General features: G+C 57.8%; 7 protein-coding genes across 7 annotated transcripts; 3 read left to right on the forward strand and 4 right to left on the reverse strand.

Annotated features, from left to right (window-relative positions):
- Window positions 1-298: 298 nt before the first annotated feature.
- E0L32_009751 (uncharacterized protein) lies at window positions 299-1,270 on the reverse strand (the record flags this gene model as incomplete). Its single annotated transcript, XM_031144748.1, has 3 exons — window positions 299-371; window positions 443-963; window positions 1,034-1,270. 3 exons carry the CDS (start codon window positions 1,268-1,270, stop codon window positions 299-301), a joined length of 831 nt encoding a protein of 276 aa, XP_030990522.1.
- A 636-nt stretch (window positions 1,271-1,906) lies between these two features.
- E0L32_009752 (uncharacterized protein) lies at window positions 1,907-3,649 on the reverse strand (the record flags this gene model as incomplete). Its single annotated transcript, XM_031144749.1, has 3 exons — window positions 1,907-3,117; window positions 3,180-3,434; window positions 3,535-3,649. 3 exons carry the CDS (start codon window positions 3,647-3,649, stop codon window positions 1,907-1,909), a joined length of 1,581 nt encoding a protein of 526 aa, XP_030990523.1.
- A 799-nt stretch (window positions 3,650-4,448) lies between these two features.
- E0L32_009753 (uncharacterized protein) lies at window positions 4,449-6,194 on the forward strand (the record flags this gene model as incomplete). Its single annotated transcript, XM_031144750.1, has 1 exon — window positions 4,449-6,194. One exon carries the CDS (start codon window positions 4,449-4,451, stop codon window positions 6,192-6,194), a length of 1,746 nt encoding a protein of 581 aa, XP_030990524.1.
- A 957-nt stretch (window positions 6,195-7,151) lies between these two features.
- On the reverse strand, window positions 7,152-10,684 carry E0L32_009754 (uncharacterized protein; the record flags this gene model as incomplete). The annotated part of the gene is made up of 3 exons (XM_031144751.1): window positions 7,152-7,550; window positions 7,633-8,490; window positions 8,942-10,684. The coding sequence occupies 3 exons, from the start codon at window positions 10,682-10,684 to the stop codon at window positions 7,152-7,154; spliced, it is 3,000 nt and encodes a 999-aa protein (XP_030990525.1).
- A 938-nt stretch (window positions 10,685-11,622) lies between these two features.
- E0L32_009755 (uncharacterized protein) lies at window positions 11,623-16,024 on the forward strand (the record flags this gene model as incomplete). The annotated part of the gene is made up of 8 exons (XM_031144753.1): window positions 11,623-11,745; window positions 11,806-12,014; window positions 12,075-14,101; window positions 14,153-14,284; window positions 14,366-14,856; window positions 14,935-15,357; window positions 15,423-15,565; window positions 15,634-16,024. The coding sequence occupies 8 exons, from the start codon at window positions 11,623-11,625 to the stop codon at window positions 16,022-16,024; spliced, it is 3,939 nt and encodes a 1,312-aa protein (XP_030990526.1).
- A 377-nt stretch (window positions 16,025-16,401) lies between these two features.
- Window positions 16,402-18,037, reverse strand: E0L32_009756 (uncharacterized protein; the record flags this gene model as incomplete). Its single annotated transcript, XM_031144754.1, has 3 exons — window positions 16,402-17,138; window positions 17,209-17,903; window positions 17,967-18,037. The coding sequence occupies 3 exons, from the start codon at window positions 18,035-18,037 to the stop codon at window positions 16,402-16,404; spliced, it is 1,503 nt and encodes a 500-aa protein (XP_030990527.1).
- Window positions 18,038-18,557: 520 nt separating this feature from the next.
- E0L32_009757 (uncharacterized protein) lies at window positions 18,558-21,941 on the forward strand (the record flags this gene model as incomplete). The annotated part of the gene is made up of 3 exons (XM_031144755.1): window positions 18,558-19,218; window positions 19,288-20,269; window positions 20,879-21,941. The coding sequence occupies 3 exons, from the start codon at window positions 18,558-18,560 to the stop codon at window positions 21,939-21,941; spliced, it is 2,706 nt and encodes a 901-aa protein (XP_030990528.1).
- Window positions 21,942-23,150: the final 1,209 nt, after the last annotated feature.

Here is a 23,150-nt window from a genome sequence, read left to right on the forward strand (position 1 = left end):
ATGAAGAACTAATTACCCCAGTTCCACCGGAGCCTTCAAATCGCCGTTGGTTGGCGCTGCGACTAGAAGCAGATTCAACCATATTCAAATATGTACAGCTCAATATACAAGTTTCCATGTTATCGCATGACTGCCAACACAACGCCCTCTCAACCAAAGCACCCGCTTCTCTTTCACGTCATGAAAACTGCCTCCCAACCGGCAGTACAAAATGCTCCGCGTCATCCGTAGAATATGCATCAAGAATCATCAAAAGCCCGTCTCCATCTCCGTCTAGCCCCCGGCCCGCCAAGTTTGTTCAACCACGATACGTGTTCCAGAAGCTGTAGATGCGCTCCTGCTGGTTGGGCGTAAACTCCTCGTAGCAGGAACTAGAAGATCCGGTCAGCTCATCTGTGGTCGATCCTCGATCTTGGGGGGGGGGGGGGGGGGGATTGCTTACTCGTCGGAGTAATCCATATAGTTGTGAATAGGATCCAGGCCAGGCTGGCTGGGGCACGAGTCACGGCCAACGGGGCAGCCGGACGAGGAGCTCGCCTGAGCCGGCGTGTCGGCGATGAAGTCGCCGTTACCCGTGCACCCGCCCTGGAACGTGTGGTACAGACCGAGCCAGTGGCCGACCTCGTGCGTGGCCGTCTTTCCCAGGTTGAAGCGGGTCTGGGAGCCACCGGGGACCGTCTGCGCGTTGAGCGACACGCCGTCGCGCCTGAACGCAGCGCTGCCAGACGTGACAGAGGTCGGCAAGTACGCATAGCCCAGGGCGTTGTCCGTCAGGCGAGTCTGGAAGTAGACGTTCAAGTTGGAGTAGCTGCCCTTGCGGAGAGCCGTCTTCATCGCCAGCTCGTCGTTGTCGACGGCCCAGTTTGGGTTGACGGTGCGGTCCGTGCCGAGGAGGTTGAAGGAAATACCGTGAGGGGCAAAGTCCGTGTTCATGACGGCCAGCTGGTCAGACAACATCTTGTCCTGTCCAAGAGGTTAGCTGTGCATTCGGGAGCTTGAGGATCGGTATCCTGCGGTTGCAGTTTGTTCCTACCGTGAGGTATCCGCCGGCAACGGTCTGGGACTGAGCCACGACGTGGAAGTAAACGCCAACATTGATGGTGGCGCGCTCAGTGAGGTTCCCTGAGCCCCCTCTGCGTGCCTCCTGAGCGGCGAGAACCTTGGACATGCCAATGTGCTCGCTGTCCGGATCGGCAGTTCCACATCCAAACTGTTGGGCAGAGGCGCCGAGGGCCAACAGAAGGGGAGCGAAAACTCGTGGCACAATCATGATGACAATGGCAGGTATACAATCAAGTAATCGAGCTAGACGGCCGAGCAAAAGACGCAGAGGTGCTGGTCCCCATGAGCCTTCGTCTGATTCTCCCCGGCGCTCTTATAGAAAACATAGTTGAGAAGCTATTATCCTATTACGGAAGGTTATCCAACTGTCTCGTATGAATACTACCGTAATATCGCAACAAGGCGCCATGTTACTCTGAACGGCCGGCGTGAAGAGTTATCTCATTCCAAAACCATCCAAGCCAGCTCTGAAGAACAACGCCGTGTCATCGTAACGGGGCCACATTCGAAGCCGTCCTTCTTGGCGCGGGCGTAACTCCCGAACTTGGTCTCACAGCGTGCCAAGAGATCGATCGGCTCGGCACCTACCAATATAAGCAACTGTCCCCCGGATCTTTGCGCTTATCTACCACATACCTATCCTGGAAAATCACATGGAGTCAAACGCCCCCCCTGGTCTTGGTTGATGATTGCCGTGGTAAATCGCAGGAGCATCAATGCGCATTCAGCGAATGTGAGTGTGCTATCCCGGGGCGTGTCTCGCTCGCCCTTATCGCAATGCAATGCGGTGGCTCGACCGACGTCGCTTACAGAGCACGCTCGTCCACTCTAGTCCAGTCGAATTTTAGGACGACGGGCCTCGTAAAGGGTCACTTGCCTCGGCATCCTTCCAGGCCTGCTCAACTATAGTCTTTCGAAGTTCGTTGCGCGGCTTGAGGTCAAACGCAAAGGGCTTGGGTTGTGTGTTGAAGCCGCTGACATAATCATACAGCGGCACGTCTATCTCTTGTCCTCCAGGTCCTCGCTTCTTAGAGAACTCAAAGGCCCATGCTATTCTTGCTGTCAAGATGTAGAGCGAGCGCTCGGCAATGTTCATACCGGGACAGATGCGTCTCCCGAAGCCAAAGGCCGAGTAGTTCTGAAGGGATGGGAACTTGGTCAGCGGCTCCCGGTAAGTTGGATAGCCAGGGGTCAGCCACCGAGCCGGGTTGAAGCGCTCCGGCTCCGGATAGAGAGCCTCCTCCCGATGGATGGCCCATTGATTTGCATGGACAATGGTCCCGGCTTTCAAGAATATGCCATCGTATACGTCGTCTTGCGTCAGCTGGTGCGGGACGCCTCCCGCGGTCACGGGACGCCAGCGGAGCACCTCCTTGATGACAGCACGAACGGTTGGGAGCTGGGGAATGTCGTCGAACTCTGGTATCCGATCACCGCAGACCGCGTCTAGCTCTTGCCACATGGGCTTCTGCCACTCAGGGTGCAAAGTCATGGCGAGGCAGAAGCTCATCATGGCTGCCGCGGTGGTCCCGCTGCCGGCCTCGAAGAGCGTCCCGAGAACATACGCACCCTCATCATTGCTGAGGTCGAACTTTTCCTGTTCTGCGAGGAAGGTTTGTGCGAAACTTGGTTTCGCTGTGCCTGCCCTCATCGCAGCTCTTGTGTCCTCTAATAGCTCTCGGAAAAGGCCTAGCTCGAGAGCATGAAGTCGCTTGGCTTCGCGTTTGAAAGGCGCTAATGGTTCGGGAAGGTAGTTTAGGAGGGGCACCGTGTCGACAAGATAGGCCCCTGGTGAGGCGATACGCTCTACATTATGGGCGACCTCGAGAATACGGCGGAGCTGACTCTCATTCCCGGTGATGATGGCCTTGCCGTAGCCGATCCTGAAGACGAGGCCGCCCGAATACTGCTCGAAAATTTCTTGGTATCTTGAAGGGTCCCGCAAGAGGCTGTAGAGCGTGCGCTTGGACTCGAGGGATTGAGCTGGCTCATAAGAAATGGCGGCACTCGGCATCGTTAAGCGGTGCATCAATTTGCGGACGCGCCTCCAAAGATCTGTTTTCCTGTCAGTAACAGCAGCAGATTCATGGCTTTGCCTTATGGTCAGAGTCTCCTACCATTGTAGGGCAATAAAAGCGGCCTCAGGTTTCCCGACAAAAGCTGCGCCGCCATGACAGTTTGCTCACGGGACGAATACTGAGTTCCGCGCTCTCTCAGGAGGTCATTGGCGACTCTTTCGGTCGAAAGCACGACATGCTCTTGACCAATGAGCCTCAATCGAACGATAGGCCCATATTCATCTGCCCATTCTTTGAACTTGAGCCACGAATGCTGGGGTGGTATCTCGTTGAGGTTGCCGATGATGGGGGAGCCTGCACGGTGTCAGTCGAGTGGTATACAGTAGAAGAGGGCCGCGTTCATTGAGGTACATGCCTTTTGGTCCTGGAGGTAGTCGTGCTCCTTTGGGCAGACGTGCGGAATGGACCCAGGAGCTGATGGTGACGATGAGCACAAGACATCCAGCGATCAGGGACAGGCCCTTGAGCAACGCTCTATCATCGGACAGCACGGATTGGAGGATTGCCATAGTCGCAAGAATGATCGCACTTCGAGTTCCGGCTTAGCAAGTGAGTGTATTTGCAACCGCGGAGCAGTCTCGGCGAGAGGTGAAAGACAGTATTTATTTATTTGTTCCCGTGTCTGCCATTGCTGCCGACATCCGCCTCGGCGGGGCAATCGTTCCGAAGAAGCCCTGCACCCGCACCCCCGCGCAGGAGGCTCACCCCCGGTGGCACGGCACTCGGCACATGTGTATGGATGCGGAGATGGTGTCCCATGTCAGTGCGGGGGTAGTTATTGTACTCCGTACTTGTACAGAGAATGAAACTACCTATGATCAAATCAATCCCAAGGGCTCACATAAGCGCCGATCAAGATTCGGGTGTCTGTTTTGGGGAGGAGACTTTCTGTTCCTCGGTCTTGAGGTCCTGCTACACAACCAACGTGTCGTTCGGAGAGCGACCCTAGCAATGATTCAATCGTTTGCGACAGTTGTCAGACGACTCACAGTTGCCCTTGGATCTTTGATTGATGAACCATCCAATCACCAGCGTTCAGTTGTCATATCCACCAGGAGTCCAGGACATCACATGCAACACAGGCACGAAGGGGACTTGTTATCTAATCTCTTATCAAATCCTCTATCGCACCATGACTAGGCCTGAATTGGATAAATATTTACGCAAATCTTCTCAACCTGCTCAACTTCCTTGACATCTTCAAGTGATCTCAACCTCGTCATCTCCCAACAATAGCGACCAAGATCGGCGCTTTTCGAATATTTCTCTGCTGAATCACGAGAATCTTTTGGTTCACTTGCACTTGTAATGAGCGACTCACGACGCGGTCGCGGACGCCGTCAGGGTCCCTGGCGCCACCACAAGAAAGGCCCGTCCAAGAACGACGGCCCGGCGGCCAACCTCCACGATGATGCCTTCGACGCCTCCCCTTCGCCGCAAATCGGCACTCCCAGAGTCGCCACTCCGCCGCTCACCGAGCCCGTCCCTATGGACACTCCCAGGTTCGCCGACCTCGCCGGCCAGAACCTGGTCCACCCCACCGTCATCCAGACCATCACCGATGATCTCAAGTTCGACCACATGATGCCCGTACAGGCCGCAACCCTCCACGAGCTGCTCCCGCCCAAGCGCAGCGACTGCCTCGTACAGGCCAAGACCGGGACCGGCAAGACGGTCGCCTTCCTGCTCCCCGCCATCCAGACCATCCTGAGCCAGAAACGCACCCGCAAGTCCGGCATCTCGCTGCTGGTCATCGCGCCCACGCGGGAGCTGGCCATGCAGATCGCCAAGGAGGCCCGCGCTCTGCTGCAGAGGATCCCCTCCTGCAGAGTCTGCATCGCCATCGGCGGGACGAACAAGAACAAGGAGGAAAATCAGATTCTGGCGGGGTGCGACATCCTGGTCGCTACCCCGGGCCGCTTGTACGACCACATGTCCAACGAGATGATCAAGGACATGTTCTCCAGCCTCGATACCCTCGTTCTCGACGAGGCCGACCGGCTGCTGGACATGGGCTTCCTGAACGAGCTCAAGAAGATCATCTCCTGCCTGCCGGACAAGCGCGAGACCAACCGCCAGGGCATGCTGTTCTCGGCCACCGTCCCGCCCCACGTCCGGCAGGTCGCCGCCCTGGCGCTGTCGCCCGGCTACAGCTTCATCTCGACCATCCCGGAGGGCGAGGTCAACACCCACCAGCGCGTGCCGCAGCACCTCGTCAAGGTGCCCACCTTCGCCGCGGTCGCGCCCGCCATGGTCGCGGCGGTCAAGGAGGAGATGGGCGTCGTCGGCCACGCCGCCTTCAAGGCCATCGTGTTCGCCCCGACGGCCGCGGCCGCCGACTTCTACAGCCACGTCCTGTCGAGCCTCGCCGCCGGCCTCGGCCTGCCGCCCGTGTCCACGCTGCACGCGCGCATCTCGCAGAACACGCGCACGCGCGTGACCAACGCCTACCGCGACGCCGCCAACGGCATCCTCGTCGCCACCGACGTCGTCGCCCGCGGCATGGACTTCCCCGGCGTCACGACCGTCTTCCAGGTCGGCATCCCCGCCGACAAGGAGTCGTACATCCACCGCCTCGGCCGCACGGCCCGCGCCGGCGCCGAGGGCCGCGGCATCCTCATCGTGAGCGAGGCCGAGGACTTCTTCCCGCGCTGGACCCTCAAGGAGATCTCCTTTGTCGCCCGCGACGTCGACACTTCTGCGACCGCCGCCGCCGCCGTCGAGGACATCGCCGCCCGGATGGACGACGCGCAGAGGGCCAAGATCTACCAGGCCTGGCTGGGCTACTACAACAACTACCTCAAGCCGCTCAGGTGGGACAAGGAGTACCTCGTCGCCCAGGCCAACATCTACGCGCGAGACGCCCTCGGCGCGGCCGAGACGCCGTCGCTCCAGAAGAGCACCGTGGGCAAGATGGGGCTGCGGGGCGTCCGGGGCCTGGTCGTCGTGCCCGACGCGCCCCGGGCCCACCGCGGGCAGGGAGGCGGCGGCGAGGGACGCAGTGCCGGCAGCGGCGGGCGCGGCAGGCGTGGCGGTGGACGAGGCGGGAGGTAAAAAAAAGGGAGATGGGGTGGGAGACGCGCTGGATTAGATGGTCGTGTTTTTTTCATTGTTTCTTTGCCGCTGTGGGCTTGCACTTTATGCGGTACTATATGATTTATGATACCCTTTACAACCTTCGTTATCCTGCCCCTTTCGGCGGGGTTTTACATTAGACGAGTTTTGGGGCCGTAGTCAAATAGAGAGGATATTATGTTGTAACATGAACCTGGGGTTGTCTGTGCCAGGACTTGACTTCCCAGCATCATTCGCCTTGAAATCACTTGTAGGAAGCCCCCGCGAATCGCCCACCGGACCGCACCTCTGATCCTGAGGCGCTGTGTTTCATTCTGACAATACCGCTTCAAAATGGGGTGTCTTTATTACCTGGTTTCCCAATGTGCCGCAACCTCGGGGTGTGTCGATGCACCCAACTTCGAGGCCGAATGTCGTGAGCGGCGTGGGACCGTGTGCATGCGAGTTAGCCTTGCTATCGCTGGCCGTGCCGATGGACACTCCGAAAAGCTCCCCAGATGATAGATGGCGTACGAGCTACCATCCTTCCTCGCCACGAGCCAGGATTGTGCAGAAGGCGGGAGGCTCATGGGGTGTGTAGTCAAGCCTCGGGGCGCGGATGCTGTTAACACACAAGTGCTTCGAGAACTCGCTCGGGTGCCCGCTGGACGGCGGGTAGTGTCTGCGACGCCGAGAATGAATGTGCACGCAGCCACGCACGAGGAACGACTGCACACCTTTGGAGGACAGCCCATCGTGCATTGCTCGGCGGTTCCACGGCAGACGTGTAGCGTAATGGTTGAGAGCAAGTGGAAGCCCGTGTCTAGGTTCCATGGAAAAGGGTAGCCCGACAGTTATGGATCGTGGGAATGCGTGATTGCTCAAACCGTTGCTGGAGAGAAGAGCGCAAAGCAGAGGACTGTTTTAATCATGATTGCTCTGTGCAACATCCTCAGTTCAGCTTGGGGACGCCTCTTCTTCCTCCTCCTCCCCCTCCTCCCCCTCCTCATCGGAATCAGACGACTCCTCGATCTCGATGGGCTCCGAAGCCTGTGCCGGTTGTGGAGGCTGCGCAGGCTGTGGAGGCTGCGGAGCTTGTTGTGGCGTCGCCTGTGCCTCTGGCGCCTGGTGAGAAGGCTGCTGGAGGGGCTGCGCTTGCTGTATCGGGGCAGGCTGTAGGTGCTCCATGGGCGTGTTGATGAGCCTGCTTCGCCGGAGGATGGATATGTCGATGTTGCCCATCTCGTCGGCCGGTATCGGGAGCCTGATGGACTTCCCGATGATCTGCGCCTGCTTCGACGGTATCTCGTCCATGAACGCGTCGACCTGGAGGTATCGATCGGGTGTCGGACGTATCTGCGTTTTGTTGTTAGTGGGTTGCCTACACAGAGAGGAGTCTGGAGAGAGTGCGACAGGAGGATGGGGTAGGTAGACATACCTCTAGCACGATCCTGATGCCCTCGACCGGGGGTTGTGGCGGCGGAGGGATCTCTTGGACCTCCGGCTCCGGGGACGCCTCGATGACTCCGTTTTTCTGCAGGCGGGTGCGCCTCTTGTGGAATCGAAGCTTGTACGGATCCTCCGCGGGAGGGTGGTTGTGCGTTGCGCCCGGGATCTCCTCAACCCTCCACTTGTGGCCCAGATAGACGGCCTGGACGGTGAAGGGGCAGTTGGTCTTGTCGGTGGTGCGGTTGCGGATCGTGGCCTGCGAAGGCCGCTTGTTGGCCTTGTCGCATGCGAGGACGTACCTGGTGGCCTGGCCGTCGCGGTACCGTGTCGACCGGCGCTTGACAAAGGCGTAGCCGGCGGCACGGCCGTAGCGGTTGAGGGCGAGCAGGTACTCATCGATGGAGTCGTAGCGGCCAGCCAGGAACATGTCCCACAGGCGGCGCGCCTCGGGGCCGACTGACTCGTGATGGACGAGGCCGTACATCTCTGGGGGCGCTGCCTGGCCGAGAATCTGGATTGGAGGCGGAAGAGGCGCAAGAGGAGGAGGAGGGTGGCCAGGATGGTGGAGGTGGCCATTGGGATGCGGCCCCGGGGGTCCGAGTTGCGGCGCTGGGGGTCCTGGGGGCCCGGGTTGCTGGGGCATGGTCTGCATGAAAGCCCTGGCAGGACCATTGAACCATTCCTGGTTTGGGGGAGGAGGCTGGTTGGCCATGGCAAGTGCGGCGAGAGCTGTGATCGATTGGCGGTCTTGTTGCTGCAAATGCTCTCCCGGGCGAGGGTTTGCGCGTGTACACGCGTGTGTCCGCGTCGGCTCTGGGTTGAATGCTTCGTGGGCTTGACAAAAGCTCTTTAGTACTTGTCAAGCTTAGGTGGGGCAGCAGATTTGGAGCTGCTGTCGATCAATCAGATCAATCAATCGGGTCGATCAGGGACTCGTAGCTCATGGCTGGGGATGTTCGATTATGGGACAGGGAGGGATGCTCGAGGATGAAAGGATGAGAAGAGAAGAAGTGTTGGGGTGGGTGGGAATTGGCCGTTCTGTCCACCAACTGCCGTCAGGTGGCTCCCACCCCTGCATCCTAAAATCCACTCCACAGAGCCCTACTTCGTACTCCGTAACTGCCTTCAGTTGGATGGATATTGCTCTCCAATTATTCATCCATTACTTGGTCAACATTACTGAGCATGGCGAGAGCAATACAATACAATACAATACAATACAATAGGCATGACGTCCAAGGCTCGTGGATTCATTGTTCATACTACCAAAATGACTCGCACCCGCCACCAAGCTATACAAAGGACCCAAATATGTCGCCCTCCCACTGCGCCGCCGTGCTCAAGAACTGCGCAAACTCGTACGGCTCGTCCGCAAAAAGACTCGTCCACCCCTCGGGCTGCCATCCCGATGACGAGAAGGGCACAAGCTCTCTCAGCGCGTCCATGTCACTGTTCAGCGTCGGCGGCGACGGCAGCGGCTGCGCCTCGGCCCCGGCGTTTCCGTCTCGGCTCAGCAGCCACTTCAGTGTGGTCGACGACAGCCTCTCAAACGCGTCCCTGCACCCGCTCGCGTCCGCAAAGTGCTCTGCCAGGGCCGTCAGGGTGCTCGCGCAGTCCTGGCTGGCGGCCATGACCTCGACGATGGGCGCCGCCGCGCGCACTTCGGCCGATTCCCAGATGCAGTAGATCATGGTCAGGCCCGAGAGGAACAGGTGGTGCACCCAGGCCCAGACGACCCCGATCCTGCCTTCCCTCTGCAGCGTCTTGATCGCCTGGATGGAGCGGCGGGCGACGTCGAAGCAGGTCTGCAGGGACACGGTCGTCGGCAGCGGCACCCTCGGGTTCGGCCGGTGCAGGAGCAGCAGTGCGATGCAGTGGTGCGCTGCCCACCAGCTCTTGACACTGTAGATGCTCTCTTGGCCGTCCTCTTTGCTCGTTGGGATATCGTCCTGCCACTCGCGCAAGCGGGTTTGAATATCCCGAACCCACAGAGCGTAGTTCGCGCGCGGATACGCTAGAGACGAGCCCTGCAGTTGGTGATACAGGACATGCTTGATCTCCGACTCGAGCTTGTAGAGTTTCACAATGTGGTTCGCACAGCGCTGATGATATACCTCTGCACTTGTCGGCTCCATAGCCGCCGTATCCGCCGCCGCCGAAATGTACGGATCCGGGAGCCCGGGGTTCATACTGAGTTCGGCAATGCCGAATGGCCTTCCAAGCGTAATGGTCAGAAAACGATCTAAACGGTAAGTCGCCCAGTATAGTACTCGTCTCTGGTTCAACAGATTTTGCGGCATGGCCAGGATGTGGCTTGTCTCCCAATGCAGTCCCAGGTCGATGGCCAGACGGAGGGCAATTCCGCTCAACTGCCAAAGGCTGCCTTGTCCAGGGTTCAGTGCGATGTACTGGGCCAACAGCAACACGACAGTCAGAGTTTCAATGTTGCTGGGCGAGTACGCCAATAGTGACTCGACGCATTGCAGCGCAGAGTGAAAGCAGGCCTCGCTCTGAGACGGCCTGCCGCCGCCAGCGACAGGCATGCCGTGGAGCCCAACCGCAAAGACTAGGTTCACAATGAACAGGTCCCGCTCTGATACGCCGGACGGAGTGTTGCCCAAGGGATCTGCACTTTGGTATACGCGATGCATCGCCTCCTGGACCCGAGAGCGGTCAAGCACGGGCACGTGCGGCGTCCGATAGGTGAAGTAGGCATCGACGATGTGTTCTGCTGCATGGCGTGGAGGGAGTGAGGATGCAATGTGTGCCATGGAGGGAATCGGCGTCTTGGAGTGCCGCCTCGGCCGCCCTTGGGTGTCGTCATTGACGCTGAGGACGTCGTCCTTGATGGCGGCGAGCACCATCTTGGCAAAGGTGACGCCGCTGCTCGTGCCCATGAACCGAGGCTGGTTGCTGCTCTCCAGTAGGACCAGGCCCATGGACCTGACCATTTCTTGCGGGTCCGAAGCCGCAGACTCCACCGTGGCAGCGGCGGTAGCACTACCAGCATCCGCAAGAGGTCGTGAGCTTTCGTCGGCCATGGTGGCGGCGACGGAAATACCTTCAGCGGCTTGCGAGCTTTGGGATTTTGTTAGTTCCTCCACCTGTAGCTTGAGGTCCCTGACCTGCGCCTCGAGAGTCGAGATGTACCCTCGCGGGATCTCGCTCTGCTTCTCGATATCGTATGTCAGACATGATGCGTGCGCGGCTTCGCAGGTCGAGCACTTTGGGTAACGCAGATCACACTAGAGCGAGAGGCGGCAAGAGTCAGCCGTGAAGCACTATCATTCATTGCATGTGGTGAGTCGCCTGCCTTTTGTTTCCTCCTTCGGCATCTCTGGCACGCATCTATAATTCGCACAACAACAATATCAGTACATCATCCCCACTCCTTACCACTGCCGTGGTTTGGGAAATGAAGGGTCGACGCACGGGAGCTTCTCCGAAGCCTCGCGGAGAGCCCGTCTCGGGGGCTCTGTGCTTCCGTGTTGCCCTCCATGGACGCAAAGAATGAGCAACCGATCGGCGGCGGGGACTGCGGGGTCGGATACAAGCCGTCGCCTGAACAAGTACCTACGATGGGGTGAGACTCAGCAGAGTGCAAAACAAGGTGCGTACATGGAATCTAGCAAGGAGCAGGAGCAACTCCTCTGTTGGCGCTGCTTCGGCAGGTTGATATTGGTAATTACATGGGCACGTCGGCACGAGTCCGACAAGGAGTTCCTGTGATCGACGGTCCAGAGGATGTTGCTGATACCTCTAGAAGTACATGACCCGCCTTGATGGCCGATCCCTGCTGCACACCAAGGTCGTGGATAGCCTCTTGAAAATGGGCTATCGGCAAAAGCCGATATCTACTGTGTTCGCCCAGTATGCTGTGGAGGTGGCATTCACCGGTGGTTGAGCGGGAAACCGGGCGCAATACGACCTTCCTGGTTCGTCCACGTATGAAGCACTGCCTTGTGCTTAAGTAGCCGGCATGGCGTCAAGGGTTACCTTTCCCCACGCCAGAGATCCGAATGCCAAGCCGGGGTTTATCACTATGCCGTACAGAACGGAAGATGAGCATGGGGGCGTGCCAAAGGTCGATATCTTTATTGACGTGAGTATGCAACTGCTGCGAGAGAATAGCATCCTAATCACCAGCTGACGTATTGCATAGCGCGGCGGCACCTTTACTGACTGTATCGGCATCCCTCACGGCGCTGGCAAGGATGATATCCTTGTCAAGCTGCTATCTGTAGACCCTTCAAATTACGAAGATGCACCCACGGAGGGCATTCGGAGGATCCTGGAGAAATTCACAGGAGAGCCTCACCCTAGGGATGTCAAAGTGCCCACGCAGAACATCGGCGTGATCCGGATGGGAACGTAAGCAAGACTTCGCATTGAGAAACTATCAGGAACGAATTTCACTAACAGCACCGACAGTACGGTTGCTACCAATGCATTACTCGAGAGAAAAGGGGAGCGCTCCGCCCTCCTCATCACCAAGGGCTTCAAGGATGCTTTAGCAATTGGGTACCAAGCACGGCCAAAGCTGTTTGACCTCAACATCAAGAAACCAGAGGTTTTGTACTCGGAAGTCATCGAGGTGGATGAGCGAGTCACTATGGAGGATGCAACAAAAGATTCCCTTCCCGTTGGCTCGATCAGGCCCGAGGCAGATCCCGCACTCAGGGTCGGCAGGAGCGGAGACATCGTCCGCATTCTGACGCCTTTGAATCTGGAGAGTACCAGGCAGTTACTGCAAGACCTCCGTCAGAGAGGGTTTGAGAGCATCTGTATATGCCTGGCTCACAGCTACAGCTTCCCCGACCACGAGGATGCGATCCGGGATCTCGCTCAAGAGTTGGGCTTTGCAAGCATATCCACCTCGTCAAGCCTGATCCCCATGATCAAGCTCATCTCACGCGGCATGAGCGCTACCGCCGACGCATATCTCACCCCGGAAATAAAAAAATACATCGCCAACTTCCGCAGAGGGTTCAAGGAAAACCTGAAAGGCACACGCGTCCAGTTCATGCAGTCTGACGGCGGCCTGGTTGACGTCTCAGCCTTCTCCGGCCTGCGAGCTATACTGTCCGGCCCCGCTGGCGGTGTTGTCGGTTACGCGAAGACGAGCTGGCATCCGGATGATCGGGTACCTGTCATTGGGTTCGACATGGGTGGAACCTCGACAGATGTGAGTCGGTACGGCGGAGATTTGAGCCATGTCTTTGAGACTACTACTGCTGGTGTGACGATCCAGTCGCCGCAGCTCGATATCAGTACCGTCGCAGCTGGAGGCGGCAGTATCCTGGCATGGAAGAACGGCCTCTTCGTCGTCGGACCGGAAAGCGCTTCAGCTCACCCCGGGCCCGCCTGCTACCGCAAGGGCGGCCCACTGACCGTCACCGACGCCAACTTGTTCCTCGGCAGGATCCTCCCCGAGTACTTCCCGTCCATCTTTGGGCCGGATGAGAATCTCCCACTCGACCACGAGATCACCAAGACCAAGTTCTCACAGATGACCGAGGCTATCAACGCCGAGACGGGCGGCCACATGACGGCCGAAGAAGTTGCCCTGGGCTTCTTGGCGGTGGCCAACGAGGCCATGTGTCGTCCTATCCGGGCCTTGGCTGAAGGCAAAGGCTATCAGACGTCTGCTCACCGGTTGGCGGTCTTTGGAGGCGCTGGAGGCCAGCATGGATGCTCCATTGCGAGGCATCTGGGCATCAATACCGTCGTCATTCACAAGTACTCCAGCATACTGAGCGCCTATGGTATGGCATTAGCCAACCTAGTCGAAGAGGTGCAGGAGCCATCTTCTCTGGTGCTGAACGACAGCGCAGAACGCGAGATCACCTCGCGCTTCGAGTCGTTGAAGAAGCGCGCACTAGATGGCCTGTTACGACAGGGCGTGACCTCGACCGAGGACGTCGAGGTGCAACCCTTCCTCAATCTCCGATACGAGGGTACAGACACGCAGATGATGGTGCCACTGCCCAAAGACGGCGACTTCAAGGTGGCCTTCGAGCGCATGCACCTCCAAGAGTTCACCTTCCTCCTTCCCTCGCGAAATATCGTTGTCGACGACATCCGGGTCAGAGGTGTCGCGAAGGAACACGACCGCCCTGCGCACAACCTCTACGAAGAGCTCGCGATGACCAAATTCATCAATGACGCCCAGCCCCTCAAGACTAAGAGAACCTATTTCGCTGCCGGTGGATGGGTTGATACGCCGATATACTTGCTCGAAGATCTGCGACCGGGCAACGAGATCCACGGACCCGCCATCGTTATTGACAACACGCAAACAATCATTGTAACTCCAAATGCATCTGCTCGGATCATGAAGGAACACGTGGTGCTCTGCATAAAGCCTGAATACCCTGCAGCAGCCCCAGTCGGTGGTAATGTGCAGCAGATTGGTCATATCCAGGCTGACCCGATCAAGCTTTCCATCTTTGGCCATCGTAAGACAAAGCATGCTCTTTCTCATGTTGCTTTCTTTCTAACGTGCGTAGGATTCATGTCTATTGCAGAGCAAATGGGGCGGACTTTGCAAAAGACGGCTGTCAGCATCAACATTAAGGAGAGGCTTGACTTCTCCTGTGCCATTTTTGGACCCAGCGGGGATCTGGTCGCGAACGCACCTCGTACGAACCCAGCTCCATTTCTCTCCTTTTCTCTCCCCTTCATACTTCGTCATACCGGAGCATTGGTCTAACTGTTTGCAGACGTCCCGGTCCATCTTGGAAGCATGGCCTACGCAGTCAAGTACCAGCATCAACACCGCGGCCCATCCCTCGTGCCGGGCGATGTGCTTGTCTCCAACCACCCCATTGCTGGAGGCACCCACCTCCCAGACATCACCGTCATAACCCCCGTCTTCGACGCGGCCGGCAAAGACATCATCTTTTACACCGCATCGCGCGGCCACCACAGAGATATCGGCGGATACCAGGGGATCTCGGGCAACGCCAACGCGACCGAGATATACCAGGAGGGCGCGAGCATCGTCAGCTTCAAGCTCGTGTCCAACGGCGTCTTCGACGAGGAGGGCATGCGGCGCATCCTGATCGACGAGCCCGCCCAGTACCCCGGCTGCGTCGGCACGTCGAGCATCTACGACAACCTGTCGGACCTGCGCGCCCAGGTCGCCGCCAACGCTAAAGGGGCGGCGCTCATCCAGGCCATGTTTGAGGAATACCCCAGGGAGGTCGTCCAGGTGAGTCCCCTTGACGCAGTCATGCTCGATCTTTGTCGTTCAATGTGCGTATCTGACGCGTGATGCGGCGCCTGTCAGTTTTACATGGATGAGATCCAGACCAATGCCGAAACGGCTGTGCGCAAGTTCCTGCGGGAAACGGCGGCCAGGCTGGGCGGCGGGCGCACCCTTGAGGCCGTTGACTATCTGGACAACGGGAGCCGTATCCAGCTGCAAATCCGCATCCATGAGGATGGGAGTGCCACGTTTGACTTCACGGGCACCGGACCCGAGGTCGTGGGGAACAACAATGCGCCCAAGAGCATCTGTCTCTCGGCCATCATCTACTCGCTGCGCTGCCTGATTGATGACGAAATCCCTCTGAACCAGGGCTGCCTGTCGTCCATCGAGGTCGTCAACCCAGAAGGGAGCATCCTCAATCCGTCAGAGTACGCCGCGGTGTACGCAGGGAACACGCAGACAAGCCAGAGGATTGTCGACGTTATCCTCAAGGCTTTTGAGGTGAGTTCTGTTTATCGCACCCCGAAGATTGACCAGGCTCGGCTAATCTTCCCACTCTTTGGAAGGCTTGTGCTGCTAGCCACGGCTGCATGAACAGTGTCGGCTTCTTTGGCGGTAGAGATGTCAAGGAAGGTGACGGGTACAAATTCGCCTATGGCGAGACAATATGCGGCGGCTCCGGAGCTGGCGAAGGCTTTAACGGCGCTGAGTGAGTTTTCCTCCCTTCACCGGGGTGACTTGGTACTGGTGAAACTAACAGAGTGCTGCTTGCCCTAGTGCCGTTCATTGCCACATGACCAACACGCGCATCTCGGACGTCGAGATATTGGAGAAGCGCTACCCCATCATCCTCCGGGAGTTCTCGATTCGGGGCGACTCTGGCGGCCGTGGGCAGTATAAGGGCGGCGAGGGCGTGAAGCGCGTCATCGAGTGCAGGGAGCCGCTGACCTTCTCCATGATCTCTGAGAGGCGAGTGACACGGCCGTACGGCCTGAACGGCGGCGATCCGGGTGCGCCGGGGGAGAACCTCATCTCGAGGAGGATCGGCGATGCAGGGCAGAGACTCATGAGCCTTGGTCCTCGCGGTCTCGTGAAACTCAAGGCCGGGGACCAGTTCATTATCAAGACGCCTGGCGGTGGGGGCTGGGGGCAGGAGAAGACTAAATGAATGATGTGAGGGTGTTGGTACGCACCTACACTGATGCTCTTTGCGAATGTGAGGTATTTGGATAGAGATGTTTTACTGCGTACAGAAGTATAGGTATAATCTTGCAGATTGCTCCAGGTTCTCTGTTTCTTCTCAGGTCTAGTAGATGGATAAACGAAAAGGATTCACTAGACTGAACATACCTTTGACTCGAATTCTCGGGGCTGAATGCGGTGATGGGATTTTACTCAAAAGCGTCATCGCCAGATTCGCACTGTGAGAATATGCGGAAATAGTCTTCGTTCGAGAAACGACAAGGTTGTCAATCCAAGTACACTAGCTCTCCTTGGTTGATACTTGATCAAAACGGAACGGCAGGGTAAAGCGTCTTATTTAGTCTAAAGCTTGGCCTTGTTGTCATCAAATGTCCAGTCACTCTTGGTCGCCATCTCTTGCTTCTTCCAGTTCCGCGGCCCGGCCTCCCCCTGTTCGAGCCCGTTGCGTGGACCACTCGACCTGGTCCGCCACTGCCAGAGCCTCGCAATGGCATTCTTCTCGCCGGGCTTCTCGATGATCTTGACGACCTCTCGGCCGAGCACGGGGAGGAACTTGAAGCCGTGGCCCGAGCCGCCCGAACACACCATCATGCCCTCGTCCCCAGGTACGCGGTCGATCACGAAGCTGGTGTCCAGGCTGTCGGTGTACCAGCAGTTCCGGCAGCCCGCGATCCCGAGCTCCGCCAGCTCGGGCAGCGCCTCGCGCACGACGCTCTTGATCGCCTCCACGGCCTGCTTGGTGACGGCGGGCTCGGACGGCTCGGGCCAGTACCTGGTCTTGGGCACGCTGATCCGGTGCCGGGCCCCCGTCATCGGGTCCGCGACGTCCTCGTAGTTGGTGTACTTGGCGCCGCGGTAGCCGATCTTGACGACGCCGTCCTCGGTGCGCGGGAAGCCGCCGATGCCGAGCCCCTTGGTCCAGCCCCCGTAGGCGTAGACTGGGAAGTTCTCGGGCGAGAAGCGCTCCCAGAGGTACGGGGCCTCGCTCTGCGGCGGCAACTGGAAGTAGACGACGCTTCCTGCTGTTGTCTCCATCAGGGGCGCGATCGAGGGGAACAGGTACGGCGTCCAAGGGCCGGCTGTGTTGACGGGTGTTCAGCGCTCTCGAGACAGATGATTTGAGGCAGTAAAGTGTTTTGGTTCACCTACCCGCCAGTATGAGAAGTTCAGAACGATGTTCTTTACCATCCGCTGTCCGTATGCCAAGAGTGGTATGGCCGCCTGGAGACCTGATGAAGGAAGAGACTTGGCCACTCTCTTCGCCAAGCACAAAACTGACGCCTAGCTGCCGGCACAGATGCATCGCCCAGGTACAGGCCTTGCTGGCATCGACAAAGCCGGCCGTCGTGTCAAATACACCAGCGAGGCTCTTGCCCTGGAGCTTGCGGAGAAAAGGGTCCGATTTGCGTTCCCACTCGCCGTCTTTGAAGTAAAAGGGCACCCTCTTCTCGTCCTCCGGGTCTCCAACGACGAATTGAGTGGAGCGCAAGCCTTCCCGCGTGATGTTTCTCAGGGTCGTCTGCTCAAACTGGCTCAGCTGGCCGTCGGTGCTCATGCGCAGGAACCCGCAGTTGTTCCACACCCGGTCCGACGGCTCGAGACCACGGGGCAAGTCCTGAGCCGGCGAGGACTGAATCTGCTTGTTCCAAACGTTCCAGATCTGGATGGCATCCCAGGCTAGGCGCTGATACTCGATCTCTTCTCCGTAGCTCATGCGCATGACCTTGTTGAAGTCCGCGCTGGCTGCGTCTGCCCCGTCGGTGGTAGAGTAGGCATTTTCATCGTAAGGCTGTTTGTCATATACTGTGATGCCTACGTATCCTGCCTGCGCCAGGTACAGTGCACTGTCGGTGCATGTTAATGATCATTCTCGCTGCTCATACATACAAGCCGCTCGGGATGCAAACCTTGAGAGACCAAAGCAACCCGCCCCGACAATGATGATCGGGCTCTGTTTGGACAGTATGGACGGGGCCATTTTGATTGGATGAGACAGCCCATGATATCGACTCAAGCAAGTCTCCAAAGAGGTGTCGTTTTAACTATTTGATCAACACCGCACCGAGTCGGCCTTTTGGACGGGTGTGCTCACTCATCCGTTTGCATGTGCCGGTCCTTGGCGTAGGCAAATGCCGATGCATCGGGAACGAGCGATTGGGCTGCCAGGGATAATCTCCGCCACCGACTTTTATCTTTCCCCGTATCTTCCCCATACCCACTCTGTATCCACAAGAGGAACTGTTGATCCATATCTACCCCATACTGTATCTCTGATTGCGGAGGGCCTGTCCCTATCTCTTTTGCATTGTCTCGAGGAGATACGAGAGGGCTGTTACCAGAGTGCGGTACGAGCAGCCGTAGATATACCTGCCGAATATCTCCCCAATTATTTGGTTTGTTACCCGCAAGTACCTGCCTGGGCGACACAAGTCCGGCTAACACGCATGCCCATATCATAGTTTACTCTTGTTGTTACTGCGGGTAATTAGCTCGTCAGTATGGGTCTCTTTAGCAGGAAAAAGACCGATGCCGCTGCCACTTCGGAAGATGCTCGAGAGGTTGTGATCTACGAGAAGACTAGTGATAGGTTCTTCTTCTGGACGCGTCCTGGCACGTCTAAGGAAGAGGTCAAGCTCGTCCGCAAGCTCGACCTTGCCATCCTGTCGTTTTGCTGCCTGACCTTCTTCGCCAAGGACCTCGACCGCAACAACATCAACAATGCATACGTCTCGGGCATGAAAGAAGACCTGGAGCTCTATGGCAACGAGCTCAACTGGATGATCACCTGGTTCCAGGTCGGGTACATCGTGGGCCAGATACCCTCGCAGATCCTCCTGACCAAGCTGTCTCCGCGGTGGTATCTGCCCGCCGCCGAGTTCCTCTGGAGCGTCTTTGTCCTGTTCATCTACAAGTGCAAGACCGTCGAGCAGATCTACGCGCTGCGGTTCTTTGTCGGCTTTGTCGAGGCGGCGAGCTGGCCGGGGCTGCACTTCATGATTGGCACGTGGTACCGAAACCACGAGATCAATAAGCGCAGTGGCATCTTTACCGCGTCCGGTATTGCCGCCACAATGTTCTCGGGGTACATCCAGGCTGGCATCTATGAGACTATGGACGGTCACCTGGGGCTCCGGGGGTGGAGATGGCTCTTTATTATTGGTAAGTCGATGACCTCTGGATGCTGGGTGCAGAGCAGAGCAGCCGAAACGACGCTAATCATGGCCTTAGACTTTCTCGTCACATTTCCTTTGGTGCTGCTGGGACTAGTCATGGTCCCCAACCCGCTCTATGAGAAGAAAACGTGGTGGATGACCGAGAGGGAGCGTCAGATGTGCATGAGGCGTCTCGAGGCGGACGATCGGAAGCCCCTCGGCAACTTTGGTCTCTCGCTGTTCAAGCGCGTGCTTGGAAGGTGGCACTTTTGGATCCTGGCAAGTCAACTACGTGCACTCCTGTGCGGCGGCGGCATGCTAACAGAATTTTGTCACCAGTGTGCCTGGTTCTCGCTCATGTACTTTGTCTACCAGGCGCCGACGACTTCTGCCATGGCGCTGTGGCTCAAGGCCGAGAAGACGTACTCGGTGCCGCAGATCAACAACCTACCCACGGTATACTCGGCCGTGTCGATCGTCTTCATGCTGGTCTCGGGCACTTACAACGACTGGAGGGGCTCGCAGATCGACTCGGTCATCGCCATCTGCCTCACGCAGATCGTGTCCGAGTCCATCTTGGTGGCCTGGACCGTGCCCAAGGGGGCCAAGTTCTTTGCGTACTACGTCGCCGGCACGATCCAGTCCCTCTTCCCCATCATCGTGAGCTGGACGCACATGGTCTGCTCGGCCGACGCCGAGGAGCGCGCCATCGTCATCGGGAGCCTCAACGCCATCGGGCTGGCCCAGGGGACGTGGTGGAACCAGGTCTTTGTCGCGACGGTCGACGCGCCTCGGTTCTACAAGGGCTACCGCGCCGGCCTCGCAGCGGCCCTCGCGCTGTCCGCGTGGCTGCCCGTGGTCATGTGGTTCACCCGCCGGCAGCGCAGGCAGGAGGAGGCTGCAATACTTCACGGCCAGCCCAACGCCCAGGCCGGGGTCCACGGCGATGCCGAGAAGACCGGCCCGATGAGTATCACAGACGCCGACGAGCTCAAGAACAGGCAGCTCGGCCTGACTGAGCGCCAGGATAAGGCGGCGGATGCCGGGGTTGTGATGTAGTAAAACATGAACAAGGAGAGGAACGCTGGGAATGTCTGCGCGTGTGGGATTCAAATTGACTGTTTTAAGGCTGTGTTGCTGTGCCCAACTCAAGCCTCGGGGTATTTTCATTCGTCTTGCCTTTGCCTTGGAAGAGACATAGCCCTTTAAAAGCCGAGACAACACCTGTTGCTGTCGTTGGTAATCCCACCCCCGTGAAAGTGCCTGTGATAGTGGAGGTGGTGTTCCGGCTTTTAAGGGGGAAATCACAGCCGCAAATCAGTTCATGCCGATACTTGTCCAAGTACTTGTACATGATGAACAGGAGTGGAGAAAAAGGAAAGCCTAGGTACTTCCTCGCCAATGCCTCGGCATCCGATTGTGCCGCCTCTCACCGCTTCCGGTCAGGGGAATACCGACCAGTATCGCGCCCTGATCAAGACATGTGCGCCTCTCATTGACCTCGACGAACGTTCATATATTATTAGACTTTAGCCTTCGAGTTATCATTGAAATAAATCCTTAAGATATAGTCTTTCCCGAGCCTCAATACACTTTACGCAGCCCGACTCCACTTGCTAAAGAGGTCGAAATCAAGACGGTTCTCTATTGCTCTGCTCGACGTGGAGCAACCCGGCTAGACAGATGGATCGCGCGCTGGGCATTGTCCCGGCCCCAAGCCAGGGCCGAGATGTATACACCAACGCGATGCCTCTATGGCAGCCGTTGTGGGCGCGAGGCGTCTTTGGCGGCGCCGTCATCGCGCAGACCCTGCTCGTCGCGCAGGAGACCATCCCCTCGCATTTCCTCGTGCACAGCATGCACTGTCACTTCCTGCGGCCGGTCAGGAAAGACGTCACTGTCGTCTACCGCGCCGAGCGCATCCGCGATGGCAAGAGCATCTGCATCAGAGAGGTCAGGGCGTACCAGTCGGGCCACTGCGTCTTTTCCACCGTGGTCAGCTTCGTCCACGAGAGCGCGACGCGGCGGCAGAAGATGCTTGAGCACCAGACGCCCTTCCCGGCCGAGGTGTTTGCCCGGGGACCTCCGTCGGCGCCGGGAAAGCCCGTGGACCGGAGCCTCTTGACGAGCACGAGCCAGGTCGAAGACGGCAGCCATCTCGAGTGCGTCCGGCTGCCCATAAAGGCGCGAGACCAAAGTCCCGAGCTCCAGCGGATGCGCCAATGGGTCAGAGTGCGCGAGAACTTTCGCAACGACGACCCGACTCACAAGATCCATCTCGCCGCGCTCGCATACATTACCGACAATTATTTCATCGGCACGGTCTCTCGCGCGCATCGAGTGACTCGTTTCGACAATGACAAGACTGTCGACACTATCGTCTCTTCCTCCCCCGACACCCAGACTACGAGACGCAAAGTCCGAGACTTGGCACGGGAGGAGGAGCTTGAGATCAAGTCATCGCCTGGAGGTGCGTCAGGGACTGCGCTGGCCCAGGGCCACTCCAAGATTGGAATGATGGTCAGCTTGGACCATACAATCTACTTCCATAATCAGATGACGGTGAGGGCAGATGATTGGATGTTTGTGGAGATGGGGACGCCTTGGGCAGGTGATGAGAGAGGGTTGGTGATGCAGAAGGTCTGGACCAAGGACGGAGTTTTGGTCGCCACATGCGTCCAGGAGGGCCTTGTGCGGCTCGTGCAAGAAGAGTCGCAAAGCAGGTTATAGAGTATAGACGAAGTATTTACTTGTTCGAAGCGCTGAAGTTCATGTCACTATCCGAAGACACTGACTGTCTGGACAGAGGGTTGTGTCTTGAACTTATCATCTGTTGCATGCATGTTGCCACCAGCCGCGACCGTTTATTAACAAAGTTATCTCTCATAGAGAGTACCACTACGCCATCAAACTTGAAGTCGTGTGGCTTGACCGGACGTCAGGACAAGGGTGGTGACAGCTTGGACCTTATTGCCCTAGAAGATCAACCCTCGTACTAGGATCGTACGCTCATCCGGACCAAGCTTGCGATTCGCTGAATGGCCTTGCAAACCAACCACACCATATCCCATCCTGCTGGACTGTGATTCAAGCTTTGGGACCAGGGTCCTATTTAGCCGGAACAGCCTCTTCGCAGCAACCAATCAGCCACGGTGGAGCGGGCTTGGTGTACCAGATTATTGACACGCCTTTTGCGAATGAATAGAAAAGAGCGCCGGAACTTGTGTGGACAGAGTCGGTCTCGCGGATCTCTCATCATCTAGCAATGTCGAGGCTGGTCACGACCTTTACTGCATCGGCCGTTCGCTTGCTGACATGCTATATGAACTGCGGCGTGCTCGGTCAAGTGACAGTCCAAGGTTATATAGAGCCGCTGTAAGATGCGGACCCCACAAGTGATTCCCGGTGACATTGCGGTGGCGGTGACGGCTCGACCTCGCCTGCTGGTGATCTCCCGGCGACGTCGAACGATGTGCGCTCGCAAAGTCGAACCAGCCGTCCAGCTTTCATCTCCCTGCCCCGGACTCGCCAAGACGGCAGATAACAGTTCAGCGAGATGCCCGTCGAACCCCCTCGGAAAGCAGGAAAGCAGCTTCACCGAGTTATCGCCTGGAGTCTGGTCCCCACGCGAGCCGAGATGCGGGCCACCTTCCCCCAAGCCACATATGACCTTGACTTCCCGGCTATATATGCGTGTACAAAGTATTGGAGGGTGGCAGCAGCCACCCCTGTCCCCCGTCATAACCGGTTATGTTAGTCGATCAATCACACGTTCCCATCCCCGCGTTGCAAAGCTCGTTCGCCATGTGGATCGCGCAGGAATGGCAGGGGGTGTAGGGGCTGGGGGAGGGCCCGCTCGTTTCGTGCTCTTCGAGAGCCCAAGTCCAGTCTATCAATCAAGATTGCAGATCCAGGAAGGGTGCAAAGACAATTCATTTA

Source organism: Thyridium curvatum, assembly GCF_004353045.1.
Source record: "Thyridium curvatum strain D216 chromosome Unknown NODE_73_length_209619_cov_86.844896, whole genome shotgun sequence".
In the NCBI taxonomy this organism is placed as follows: Eukaryota; Fungi; Ascomycota; class Sordariomycetes; order Thyridiales; family Thyridiaceae; genus Thyridium; species Thyridium curvatum.